General features: G+C 34.9%; 1 protein-coding gene across 1 annotated transcript; it reads right to left on the reverse strand.

Moving 5' to 3' along the window:
* Positions 1-13,153: 13,153 nt before the first annotated feature.
* On the reverse strand, positions 13,154-14,495 carry LOC129942101 (uncharacterized). The gene is made up of 2 exons (XM_056050900.1): positions 14,356-14,495; positions 13,154-14,279 (listed from the first exon to the last, which is right to left on the reverse strand). Exons 1-2 carry the CDS (start codon positions 14,368-14,370, stop codon positions 13,179-13,181), a joined length of 1,116 nt encoding a protein of 371 aa, XP_055906875.1. The 5' UTR covers positions 14,371-14,495; the 3' UTR covers positions 13,154-13,178.
* Between the last annotated feature and the right edge of the window lie 203 nt (positions 14,496-14,698).

Raw genomic sequence — 14,698 nt, forward strand, 5'->3', positions numbered from 1 at the left:
TGGCGGAGCCTGCAACTTCATTGCCAATGCCAAAGGTGTAGATGTCAACTTCATTCAAAAGCGAAAGACACATAAACCAGAACTGCCTGATACGAAAAAATTCGCAAAATATCATATAAAACTGAATTTTGTTTACTGATTTATTAATCCTATAGAAATAAAATTAAAAAACAAAAAGTATTGAATATTCAAAAATGCTTTCGGGTAAGTTTGGACCCCATGACGTTAATTGATTTCTCCAGAGGGAATAATTAAAGACCAAAGGATTTTATTATATCTAGTATATTCATGCCTTTGTAGAGCAACATATGTCACAAGAAAATGTACATACAAATGTAAACCACTGAAAGATATTCACTGTCAATTTGGTGTCATTGTTATATTTTGATATATGCCATTTTTATTTTGTATTCAATTATTTAAGATAATTGTACCTGACCATCAAAACTTTAGAAATAGTCTTTCTATTATATGACAATGTTATTTGCATTTTGCACACCTTATTTACGGCCTAAGTTCTGGGTATTGAAAAATAAAGAAGGACCTGTTTATTGCTGCTGTCTGGATAAACATTAAAAAAGTTTTAATTAAAAGTGACAAACTTTTTTCTTCTTTTTCTCTTCTTTCTATTTCAGTGACATGAAAACAAAATATCGTTCCAATTCGTTTCACTTGCCAATGGTTTCAGTTGAGGTTGACTTTTGTCAAGCTTGCGAAGCATTAAGCATATCGAAATATATATACTTACTCATATAACATATTTATATTAAATGAAGGAAAAGAATTAAAATTTATGTGAAATCAACTTTCATTAAAAATATATTGAAGAAATTGATTTAGTTTTTTAACATTATATTCATACTTTTAAGAATTATGTTTATGCGTCATTCACAGCATGAACGAAAAAAATACAAATTCCAATAGGTTTTGCTCAAAACAGTTTGTAAATGGCTTACAAATTTGTCTTGTTTACGAGTTTGATGATTTTAGAATGTTAGTAGAAAGAGGTTTAATTGATACAGTTTGCGTGTCTGAGACTTGGCTCTATCCAACTTCAAAAGTTAGCTTCTTTACAATCAACAAATTTAAAAACCATATCGAGCTGACCGAATTTGAGGCGTTGCAATATACGTAACAAATTATATTCAATCTCGTTATGTTATGTGTTTTGAAGGTGCACAACAATTGAATTAAAATTAAAAAAAGAAATCCCCAAATTCCTTCCATGATCGTGACTTTTGTAACATCAATGTTGATTTGAATTCAATCTGTAGAATCTGGGAAGTCGAACGGCAATTTTCAAATTTAGAATCTTACCTCAGCGATTGGCACAGCGTATCTTATTACGGTGTACTGTCTTCGTTGCTTGGTGTTCATACTGGTGTTCCTCAAGGATCAATTGTTGGGCCTTTACTGTTTTCGTTGTTTATTAATGATCTGCCTTCTGTCAATACCATATCTACACTGATATTGTTCAGATAGATTTTGGTTTTCCTGAGACTATGATTAAGGATGCAATAGCTCAAATGAACATTGATCTACAATCTATATATGATTGGTCGATCTGCAACATGCTCTTCCAATATCGAATAAAAAACTCAAACTTGAAAACTTTCGTTATATGTAACAATTCCATAATCGTTTTTGTTAAACAATTCATAAACTTAGGACTGATTTTTAACAATATACCAACCTAGGGTACCCACGTTGTCGATGCTGTTGTGTCAAAAATGCATGCTTCGCTCTGTTATAAGACCAATTCTACCCACATAATACTAAATTGAGTTGGATAAGTCACTCGTTCTGCCTACAATTACGTATTGATGCCAGCTGTTTGCAAGCCTTGACTCTTATTCGACTCAAAGCTAAAGCTCGTCTACTTTTTAGCTGTAACCTGGAAGCTTTTTTCAAGTATCTGTGTTTTATCTTATTTTTCAATTTGATTGCTAAAAAGACTCCAAGTTATCAATCTCATAGACTTAACCATTGGTCGTTTTATCTTTTTGCGCCCCTTCCCTTTAACGTGTTTGACATCGTGCAGACAATTTTGTGTTCTGCTGTCAGACTGTGGAAAAATCTTCTCAGTCATATGAGGTCTTGAGGTACCTTGAATTAAAAACAGAAAGTTCCAAGATATTTGTTTTGATTATTTGTCGAATTTTAAATATTCTTTAATTTTTTAAGTTTATTATTCAAATTCCTGTTTAAAATTAATAAATTTAATGATACAAATTTTACTTGATATATATGTAGCTGATTTTTAAATAATTACATAAATATCTAATTTCGCATCGCAATTATTTAAGTTTCTTTAAATTGATACCTTTTTAATGTGAGTAAAATCTACAAAAATTTAAGGTTCTTACAAAAAACGCAAAATTTATATTTATGTATGTGTCTACTCCTTAATCAATTGCTACTTTATTCAAAAAAAAAACGTTTGAAAACTTCTTGAAGATATTATGCTTATTTTGCCATTTTTTAGATATACTTGTTAATTGTGTCACTTGAAGTTGGGATGGTTTGTTTTCTTTTTGTCAGACAGAAGTGCTACTTTAAGAAATTGATTCTTTATCTTCTGATAAAGTGCTCGGTGTCTTTTAACAACATTAGTTTGAAAGAAGTATCACAAAGAGGCCGTATAAAGTGGCAGCAATAGAAAGAAGACCAAATTCCATTAAAAGCTCTATTTAAATTTGAAAAAAAAAATAGCACAATTGAACTCAGATGATGGTTGGAGTATGTATCTATATCTACGAAGGCATTTCAAATGAGGACATTTTCAAATTTCCAATATTTAGATTCAAGTCAAGGATGGCTGAGAAAAAGTAATTTTTTTTTAATTCGACAGGGAGTTTCTTTTTGTATTTATTATTTTACTTTTACACACACACTTTTAAATACACTACACATATATGTATAGTCACACAAACAAAAGAAAGAACTCGTATTGTACGTAGGATGATGAATTTATACACCGAAAAAGGACACACAAGAGAAAAAGATATTTTCTTTAACAAAAAATAGTGAAGAGTCTTTCGAACTAAAAATAGTTTTATAGTAAAGTCTGGCATCTGGAAGTTGGGTAGTACCCGTGGCATGATGGTTAGTACGTTGGACTAGGGTACTGCTCCTTGTGAGTATTTGACAATTTCTCTAAGCATAATTCTTTTCATGAAAAATGCTTTCTCAAATTATCCGTTCGGATTCGGGTTAAAACTGTAGGTCCCCATCCCTGACAACAGTACTCGCATACAGGAATGGTTGAGAGTTGTAAGTCACTAGGTCCAGTTCCCAACAGATTGTTGAGCCACCCAATTTATTTATTTATCTGGGAGCTGGTTTTAAGAATCAAAAAAACATAGACAAGCAATTCGCACTGAAGATCTTATATTTTCGGATATTATTAAATGTACAACAAGCATTGACCTAGTGATAGGGCAAGAGAAGTGCCACATAACCCAGTTATGGAAGAAGCGGTCTTCCTCCCAGTAAATACCCGTTTGAATTTGATTTAAAGTAACTCATTTACAAAGTCACCAATTAAATGGATTACCAGCAAGGCATGCATCGTATAATTAATAAATACCCTTTAGCTACAAGGAAGCAATTCCATTAATTTAATAGACTAATTCCCAATTTCATAAACAACTTTTAAACATTTAACAAGATTTTAAACTGAAAAATGGGATATTTTGGTTTCACCAAGCGTTTTTAAAGCAAATAAGCTTTTAAACCCCTTTTAAAACTAAATGCCCGTTTTTGGCTCATTAAATTTTAAAAGTGTCATTAAAAAATGAAAATGACAGTTGACAGCTGATGTTTTACTTCGTAAAATGTTTATTCTCAATATTTTTAGATACGGAATGAATAGGTTAACCAATTTAACATTGCATTACTATTTATAATATTATTTTTATGGTTTTAATTTTTAATTCGAATATTAGATTCGTCATCTTCATCTGACGAAGAAGAACATCATATATAGTTATACGCCACCGTCCAAGCCACACGATTACTCAAACGTTTGTTTTTGATTTGTTTACTCTGTTGTATTTTGAGATTCTTGTCATTTATTTCAACATATAATGCTTTCTCATTTTTTCTCACACAATTCGGTTAATAGAACGAAAAAAGAGGTTTTCTTTTTACAGGGTTGTGAGGAAAACTCTATTTTAACAAAAATATACCTGAAATTTCCCATTTTTAGCTTGGTGAAACTGAACAAATTTAAAGGCCTGATAAAATTTAAAAAGCTTTTAGATAAAAGTGATTTTAGTGTTTGTTTATGAAATCGGACATAAATCTTCACACTGTTTATAACATGGAACCAAATAAGATATAATTCATCACCAAGAAATTGCCTTTTCCTGCTTTCACAAAAAAAAAGTCGATCGTTTGGGCAAGGATATGTGTTGTTATGTAACTTCTTTAATATCCTTGAAATTGAAGGAACTGTCTTCTTTAAATAGATCTGTCCAAATACTGGAATATGCAAATAAGAGTTGAAAGTTGTTGGCCTTGAAGTAATCGAGGATAAGACAAAGTAACTATTAACATAAAAAAAAAGAAAAAACTTCTATACCTTGGCTAAAAACAAATCACTATGTAGCAATTTTAAAGTAGTTAACTTAAACTTATCAACATCACTAGTAGAAGAATGTACTTCAAGGCTGTGGTTTGGTGAAATAAATTGCCACGAAACTTATACTTGTAAGAAGAAGTTTATAATATTCTTAAAAAATTAATTAAATAAACAATGCTAACTCCTCATCCGAGTACGGATGATTTTGCATGTTTAAAGTTTAAACAGAGTGCGATCTTTAGGAAAATAGGGAAGGATTAAAGAGGATATACCGGTGAACATTGGTGTTAAAGTTTTAAATATCGAAATGATAGGGAAAAACAGAGTTGGGTAAAGCATTCCACATTAACGATATGCTGTAAAAAAGACTCTTTATTCTTGACAATACGTCCGAAATTGTACTCAAGGTTCAACTGTCTAGCATTAATAGAGTTTTTGAAGCTTTGAATTCTATACGGTTCTTAATTTCCCATCGGAAAATTCTGTCCAGATCAAAATTAAATGAGTTTATCATGCGCTGCCTTACAAATTACACATCCCAAAGAAAAGGATGTTAATATATGCAGATTTGAAACTATCTAATTCAACTTGTATTGAAGAGTTAGAAAGGTAGTTTCTTATCCAAAGAAAAGAAAAGATAGCTTGCTGCCAAACTTTATGCAAAGCCTTCAAATTATCAAGTACAATAATCTTACTTTTTCAGAAACGATTTAAATATTTGTTACATTGTTCGGTTAGATAAAACATCAAATCACCGTTGGGCTTATTAAGAGGTTGGAGGATTCACCTTTTTAAGGGGACATGCAGGACAAATGCTGTTTCCTATCCGTTTGAAGTGAGACCTGATCAGTAGGAAAGGTAGAAAAGTAGAAGATTCGTCCCATAAAATTGTTAAAGCTCTCAAGTACAAGAGGACTCATGACACTCTGTTATAGAGTCGAATTAACACCAAACTGTGCTACAAGTTAATTGGCTTGTAGCACAGCCACAATACCCAACTTAAACTATCTTATTTCGATTACGTATAAAACGTCCATTTCTGGAAATAAAATTCTCCTCTTTGATCAATATTCTTTTAAGATAAGCGTCAATCTTTTCGCAGAAAATAAAAACTAGTTTGTCTCGTTACTAGGCTTCATAGATGTTTGAATCCTAAGACAAATAGCTTGTCTCGGATTGATTGCATAAATTGTTATGATAACTAAGTTTATTCCTATTAAATATAAATATAAAAGCAACTGCAACATGACATTGTTTGAAAATGAATCAGTTTAATTGCATCAACATCTGAGTCAAGTTATACATAGAAACTGCCAGAGACTAAAGAGGAACAGAAATTGAATTCACTCATCCAGCCAGCATCAAGGAATATACATTTGCATGGCAAGGGTAACAGGGCTGGGCTGCACTGCACTGTGCTATGCGACTCACATATAATATTCAGATCTCCCAGATTTATTGTTTCCATAATAATCATTCTCTTTGATAGTCAGCAGTAGCAACTTTTTTTGTAGCGGTAGTGAATGTCGCACTGGTTGTTAATGGCGTAGCTACTCGTAGCTGTATTTTGTATGCATCCGGAAGACCGTATTCATATCAATACTTGTATCCGTGTGTATTAACATATTCATATACACAACCTCCCCTTGTTCTGGCCAATGATCTTCGTCAAGTAAATGTGAACTATATGAGACATCTTCGCCATCAAACATCACCGATGCAGTCCTTGAGTCAGATGCTACTTTATAAACCAACGACGAAGAGGACTACGACGGATTTGCCTTAGAGTCTTAGACGATGACGGTGATGATGTTATGGAAGCGAAAACGACAACGAAACGAAATCTAAGGAAATTTCAGGCAATCATTCATCAGCTGAACTTCCAACTACATTTAGGAGAAAGGGTATCATTGCCATACTCTTCTTTAGAAAACAGTGATTCCTCCCTAATGGAAGAAACACTCCCTCCAACCAAGCAAAGCCAACAAAGGAATCAGATAAGCTAAAATATTACTATCCAAGGTGAGTTTAAGAGAACATGATTGAAGATCCGCACTGCACACAAATGCACATAAAAATGGAGTAAGCATAAGAAATGCATACGGGGTGTTCAAAATTTACTATGAAATCAAGGTTTTGATGACAAAACTAATTACTTAAATGGACTAAATACCGATCGGAATTTTGAATCAAGGATGACAACTTAAAGTTATTTTATAATATTGTGAAGTACCTACAGAGATTCGTTTTTTAACCGTACATCGTGAATGTAAAATGCCATGTCCTATCTATCCCTTGCGTCATTGCAATATTTAAAAATTCAAAACCTCTACTCTACTGTCCTGCTGGTGTGGATGCGAAGATTTTCCGGGCCAGAGTATTGGTCTTTTACTTTTACAATTCTGAGTAAAAGTGCCTCTTGTGTTGAGCAGGAGCTCTGTATAACTCTTTGATGGTAGATATTAAGAAAATTGCATGACAGAACATCAAATTGTCTTAAGCATTTTTTGACATCGAAATGTTTTGTCAAGTTATTTCAAACCTTTATGGAGCAGCGTGAATTCTCCATGATCATTCTGCACAAAAGGACGAGATGCAGTTATTTTCGGCCTTGAAATCGATGAATATATTAATTTCATCATATGCGAAATACTGTTGGTAATTTAAAAATTTATAAGAATAATTCAACATGATAACCTACAAACTTTTAAGCAAGACAAATCGACAGACGGGATGGGAAGTTATCAGTGTGGGTCGCATCCCAGCCTTTTTTTGTTATAAGCGCACACTCAAGGGGATATTAATAACCTTATTATGTAAAGACACAGTGTGAGCACTAGGAACGGGAGAGAGGGTTAGAAAGGAGGTGTCGGTGCACATTGGTTTTAAATCACTGAATACTGCAATTGCTTTGAAAGAAAGAGCGTGGTAAGGCGTGTTACATTCACGTAATACGGCCAAAGAACGATTCTCGGTATTTGACAGTACGACCGAAGTTTGGCTCGAGAATATACTGATGAGCATTCTTAGAAGCGCGAGTATTGCAGTTAAACTGTTTAAGGGAAGGAATGCAGCTGGCTAAATTTTAGAGCATAAACCGTGAGAGTGTGAGACAAGAAACTTTGCGACGATGTTCAAGCGACGCGACGTAAATGCTCTACGTTCAGTACTGTAGGCTTAAGTAAGTTGCAGGAGCACCAGCCTAAATATGGAAATTTTACTCAAATTTTGAACGCATATAAGTCTCGTAGATAGCATCTAGATCAGGATGCACATCCGAAGAAGATTCTGAAAACGAATATGTTAAGCTAAGAGTACTATCGTCATCGAAACATTTGATTAGATTAGATTGGATTGCAGACAGAAGATCATCAATACGAATGTGAAAGAGTATTGGAGATAGAACAGAGCCCTGGGCACACCAGCATTTATATTATTGTTTTCAGACTTGAACACATCCAATACTACTTGTATTGAACTATCTGAAAGGTAATTACTAATCCAATGAAAATGAGATTATTGAAAGCCGAAAGCACTTCGATAAGAGAGCCTGATAATGTTGATTATGGCTCTTTAAACCCGAATCCGATTCGATGTCAGCTCCTCGTTGAGGTGTGGAAAACGTGAACTAGCTAGGCCCGCAGCAAAATCGATGAGCATGAATCGGTTATCGGAACTGTTGACATATAAACTGTTTTTCCCGGATATTCCAAAGATATCTTCTTTTCCTAAGCTTTAAAATCGCTTATATGCGAGCATATATGCTTTGGTACTGAGAGCAGGCTCCTTGTTGCCCACATCCCTATTAATCCATTAAGGCTTTATGTCTGTCTCAGCACAATTCAAACAATCATATACAAATTTGTTTTTATTAACTTGTTTAACTCATTTAAACTAAGGATTTACCCTACATCTCATATGCTTTTTTAAGGTTTTGTAAAATAGTAACCTAAAGAAATATTTTTAGATATTTAATTTTGCATAAGGAACTTAATCATACGTATTTTTCTAGAACACCCGTTTCATGTACCTACCCCAATATGCATCCTGATCATACTTCCTTCTATTCTATGGGTTTGATAGGTATGTAGGTATATTAAGGTACCTTTTATTTTGAGTCAGCACGTCACGCTCCAAGCTCACACCGACACCACTGACTGGTATGGACAATGACATCCCAGTTCCATGTTCAAAATAGATTAACCAACGAGCAGAGTTCAGAGCAAAAAAATTAAACTCCTGGTTGGAATAACACGGTTGCATATAATTACGTAGACGCTGGAGCTGAAGGCAAACCATATCGTATGTCTTTTCTGATGGTGAAGGATTTCGGTAGGGCAGCAACAAACTTACGCCATCCGCATCTGTCCAATGGAAATACCAGGTTTTCCCGAAGTTGCCGCAGCTAAAGCCGCTCATTGTCAGGCACAATTCGAATTCGAAACTGTGAAAGTAAATGTGTGTAGCGCAAACAATGCCCGCATGCTGGAGCTGTTGGTGCTATAGTGCAATTCAAGTGGTGACATTGTGGCGAAATGCTGTAATGAGACCTCTGTGGTTTAAAGATAGTAGTGACATAGAGTCACTATACCTAACCTCTGTATAGTATGCATAGTGTGCGCCACCAAACGAAATGTGAACCACAAATGTCATTAAAACTTTATTCTGTCATCTATCTGTTTCTAGCTCTGTTTTCTGTTCCAAAGGATTTTTATTTCCAAGTTTTGCTTTATTTTTGTATTCTATACCATCACTATCATCATATAGGATGTAAGGAGTCTGTCCTTAAATTTCAATAAAACTTAGCTTTTCTTTAGTAATTAAAGTTTTTCTTGTGAGGTTGAAACAAGAAAGTTTAAAATGCATTTTCCAGAAGTTAGAATTATTTCTTGAACAACGTAAAAGGGAAATAAATGCATTTCAAGTTTGACGTTGCTTTAGCAGTAGGTATGTACCTGCATTTAGGTTTACATATACTTAGATCTTATACCTGGAATTCTGTTTTTAGTAAACACTCTTGTCTTAAAGTATTTATATTTCATCACGATGAATTTCCTTAAAAGTTCTACAACTTGTATTGATTCTCTTTTTTGAGCTAATTTAAGGAACTCTTAGAAGAACCCAGAAGAAGCATCCCAAAACAAAACTTCTTTCGGCGGAGGTATTATTACTTTTTCACCCATTCTTCACCTGTTACGTTTTTCTTCAGGACTTTTTTTTAGTCCTAATGTAATGACAATATCTTAGAAAACCTTGTTTATATAGAAAAAAAAGAAAATTATTATGAACAAGGCGAAAGTGACATCAATGTCTGCCCAAGATATGATGAAAGAGTCGTTCTTGGGGAGTTCACGGTAACAATATGTACACTAGTCTTTTTTTTTTATTCACAAGCACTCAAGGGTTTATTAGTACCCTTTATATGTTTATATTTAAACACAGTGCGAGCGTTAGGAAAAAAAGGAAGGATTTAAAAGGAGATACCGGTGCACATTGGTCTTAAAGTTCTGAACATTAAAATGGGAGGGAAAAACAGAGTTGGCCAAAGCATTCCACATTCTCGATGCGCGATTTAAGAAAGAATCTCTATACTTGACAGTACGCCCGAAATTGCTTAGTAAACTGATGAGCATTCCTAGAAGGGCGAGTAATACGGCTGAATAGTTTAAGGGGTGGAATGCAACTTGCTAATTCGACAGAACATTGTTTGTAAAAATATCTATAAAACATCGAAAGGCATGAAACATTGCGGCGGTGTTCTAGCGATGTAAATTTCATTTTCGGCGATATCGAATATGTGATAATTCCATAAGAGGTTATCTGTAATACACATACCCAGTACTGAAAGTTAATTGGTTTCCTGGATGCAAGTGCCACTCATATTTAGTGGCATCGGGGCTGCGTTACGCTTTAACGCCGGGAGACAGCATTGAGTTTTCGAAGGATTAAATTCTACACGGTTTTTGATTCCCCATTGGACAATGCTGTCAAGATCAGAATTTAATGAGCTTATCATACGCTGCCGCTGAAGTTCCACATTAGAAGGACAAGGACAAGTACTGTCGTCAGCGAAACAGTTTAATGGATTAGAAGTGACAGACAAAAGATCGTTTATGAATATAAGAAAGAGAGTCGGAGGCAAAACGGAGCCCTGGGTGACACCAGCATTTATTTTATTTATTTCAGACTTGAAACCATCTAATACAACTCGTATTGAACGGTAAGAAAGGTAATTCTAATCGAATGAAGAAGAGATTCATCAATACCAAAAGCACAAATTTTCGATAAGAGAGCTATGTGCCAAACTGTATCAAATGCTTTTGAAATATCAAGTGCAATAATCTTACTTTCTCCAAAGCGATGTACCTAAAGACTTGTTCCACTGTTCGGTGAGATGAACCATGAGATCACCAGAGGACCTTTTGCTACGAAAGCCATACTGTCGGTCATTAAGAAGCTTCCATTCTTCAAGATATTTCTTAAGCTGAAAATTAATCTATAGTACAAGAACGGATAGCGATAAACGCTTTAATTTTCATCGGATAATATCAGTGTGGCTTCATCCTAGGCAAATTAACAGTCCACCAGATTATTATCCTTAGACATGCAATGCGAATACATGGAGAGACTTGTTGAGTGATAATGGTATTAATTTATAACAAAGAACTAGGGCCTCACCCAACAAACCTTTGCGTACTCCAAGTTGAGTGATCCGCAGTCTTCCCATATTGCATTGTCCTGTATGTGTGGATTCGAAGACTTTTTTGACGGAGCATTTGTATTACGTTACCCAGCTAAGTTTACTTCACTGTACATCTCGACCATCTAGTCCTTCCATCTTCACCTTCACTCATCTTCTTTACAACCGGGATAACGCGAAGAACTTTTCTCTCGAAACGACCCAAGGTGCTTTCATCCGTTTTTGTTGTAGTCCTCGCTGGACGTGAATAATAAGCGTCTTAAATAGTAACCCTTATAAATTGCTTTCTTAGACCAAATAAACAGTAGTTAGCAAGAGTTAATCTCCTTTTGATATCAGCGCTGGTGTTTTCTGTGCATTCGTAGCGGAGCCTAGGCAGACAAAGTCCTTAACTACCTACAAGTTACATCTATCGATTGTGACGTTTTGACCGAGAAGTCGGTGTTGTAGGTTCTTTCTTAATGAAATCATAAACTTTGTTTTGCCCTCATTATCCGCTAAACCCATTTTTCCATCTCTGCCTCAATACTCACAAAAGGGTTTTTTTCTTAGATCTGCGTAATGTGAATATTTGATCGACTGTAGGCTTTCTAGGTATGGAACCGAACTGATAAGGACCTATTATGTTGTTGACCATGGGTTTTAGACGTTCATATATTACGGAAGAGAAGATTTTTTAAGCCGTTTTAAATACACTAATGCTTTTAGTTTACAATAAGGTATTGAAAACTGATAAAGGTTTTCTTAAGTGGCGCAACAGTCCGTTGAGAACTGGACACTTACAAATATCAAGTCTCAAGCATTCCTGAAAGGGAGTAATGCTGTCAAGGATGGAGAGGACCTACAATTTCAAGCCGAATCCGAACGGCTAATTTGAGAAAGCACTTTTCATGACAAGAATTACTCTTAAAGGATTTGTCAATAATTCCTCTCAAGAGACAGAACTCGTGAAAAAAACTTTAATTTACATAGGCAGGGATCAAACCCAATACCTCTCGCATTATTCTTTAGCACGAAGCGTTACGCAGCAGGTACATACATAGTCAAAATTAGTATCCTTAAACTCATATCTATGCATGAAAATTACAATCCTACTGTCTTATTGTTGGGCTTTTTAGAGACACTAGACTAGTGTAAAAAGGTATAAAGTGAAATAACCTATTTACTATCGTTGATAGGTACAGTAAGAACCATCGATCAGTAAAAGCGGTTAGACAGTTAAATAAAAATCGAAGCAAGCTATAAGCTATTTTTTATTTTAATCCCGGTGATCTATGTCAAGCCAGTTGTATTGAAGGCCTAGCCTATTATTGTCTTATTACAATGTGTATAATGCTGTAATACTTGTGTCAGGCAAAATTTCTTATCGTGCACCATAATCTTTTCCATGGGCATTTGGGTTATATTTTCATTAACTTTTGTACACTTTTCTTAATTGCTCTGATTTGATTTTGTACCCGCAATGTTGAAAACAAAATGTTTTTTAGTAATAATTAAAAAAGGGATGCATAATTACGCCAAAGTGTGAACAGATGTTCTTAATGTGTTTGGGCCAAACAACAAAAATATGTGTTAGGTATGATGCTCGTTAATCAAACATTTACGCTTAAAAATAAAAAGAAACATAATTTTCAGATTTTACTTTAGAAAATTTCACTATAAATTAAAATGCTTAAAGCAATATTAAGGAAAACACCTTCTAAATGAAATGGATGTTTCAAAAACTCGAAAAATCATAAATAATACATTATTAAAGCACGACTGTAGTTATAGAAATGTGAATAATAACTGATGTTTATTAATGAGAAAAGGTATGTAAATAAGTTAAAACGAATCTTATTATGATGACTGAAATAAAAGGCTTTGACCAAAGATAAACAAATTCAATTATATTTAATTGCATTTTTTGTGGTTTGTTTTAATTGGTGTGGTGATATCTGCAGCAGAAGTTGAGTTTATAACACTTCCGGTTCCGTCTCCATTTACATTCACGCTGACATTAACAGTGGTTAAAATATTGGGCTTGGGTTCTTTTGCAATTTGTAATGCAGGTGGTTCTGTATTATTTTCTGGACTGGAATTATCATGGAGCGTGGTTATCTCTCCAACAATGAGTTCAAGGTCACCTTTCCCACGAGATTGTAGAGACGCTTCCATATGAAGTTTTCCTACTCCCGTAATTATATTAACTTTACTGGCAGTGGCGCTATTATTTTGTTTGGTTTCAGGAAGCAAGGAGCTTCCTTCCGTTTGGGTTACAGGAATCGGAGGATCTGAACTTTCAACAACTAATGTATCTGAAATGGGCTGAGTCACTGGAGTTTTTGACACTTTACTATTTGATTGTTCTGATGGAGGCATGACTGCATCATTATCGCCTTTAGATGAACCTGATTGCCGTCCAAAAATACCATCAAATAACTCTTCCTCTGTTATAGGAATGTTTCTACTGCTTTCTGCTAAGTGTTCAGTACTAGGTGGGACAGGAAGTAGTTCAGTAGGGGTTTTTTCTACCAACGAGACATACTGTGATTGTCCTGGTTCATTTCTATCACGCACTGATAGGGCTTCATTAATCCTCAGGCCATGATGCTGTTGTGACAAAAGTACCGGTGAATGGGCTTCTTCTACCACTGCCGCCGGAACACGCTGAGACTGTCTTTGTTCAACTCCATCACGAATTGCAAGGGCTTCATTAATCCTCAGGCCATGATGCTGTTTTGACAAAAGTAACGGTGAATGGGCCTCTTCTACCACTGCCGCCGGAACACGCTGAGACTGTCCTTGTTCAATTCCATTACGAATTGCAGAGGCTTCATCAATCCTCAAGCCATGATGGAGTTGTGACAAAAGTATCGGTGGAGGGATGTTTGTATATAATAATTCATGAGGTATCCACTGCAGGTAATCTGGCTGGCCTTCAATTCCATGCAAAACACTGCCTCCAATATCCGATGCAAATATTGCTGTGATGCCCACTACCAGAAGTGCTACCTGCCAAATAGGGTAATTTGAATGTATAGTGTTTGGCTCTTTGTGGTTATACCCATCCTTAAGTGCTTTATCATACCCAAAGCCGTTCCATCGTGCTGCTGGTTGATATTGAAACAAGCGAAACGCTGCGCTTTCTATGACCACGCTCCAAGTTAAAGAATAAAACTGATGAAGTTAATGTTCGATGCGTGTCTTTTATATTACTTTATTTTTTTAGATTATTTTTTAGGAAAAGAAAATGTTTATTCATTGTCATTGTGTTTAGATATGAAATACTTGAACTTGTTTCAAGCCATTGATGGCTTATACCCTGTTGGTACAGAGTTTCTTCTACAAGACTTGATTGTCCGGTTTCTGTTGCAATAATAAATAAAATTAATCTAAATTAATTCTGTGGGAGGTAATTTTCAATTAAACCT

Source organism: Eupeodes corollae, chromosome 1, assembly GCF_945859685.1.
Source record: "Eupeodes corollae chromosome 1, idEupCoro1.1, whole genome shotgun sequence".
Classification (NCBI taxonomy): Eukaryota; Metazoa; Arthropoda; class Insecta; order Diptera; family Syrphidae; genus Eupeodes; species Eupeodes corollae.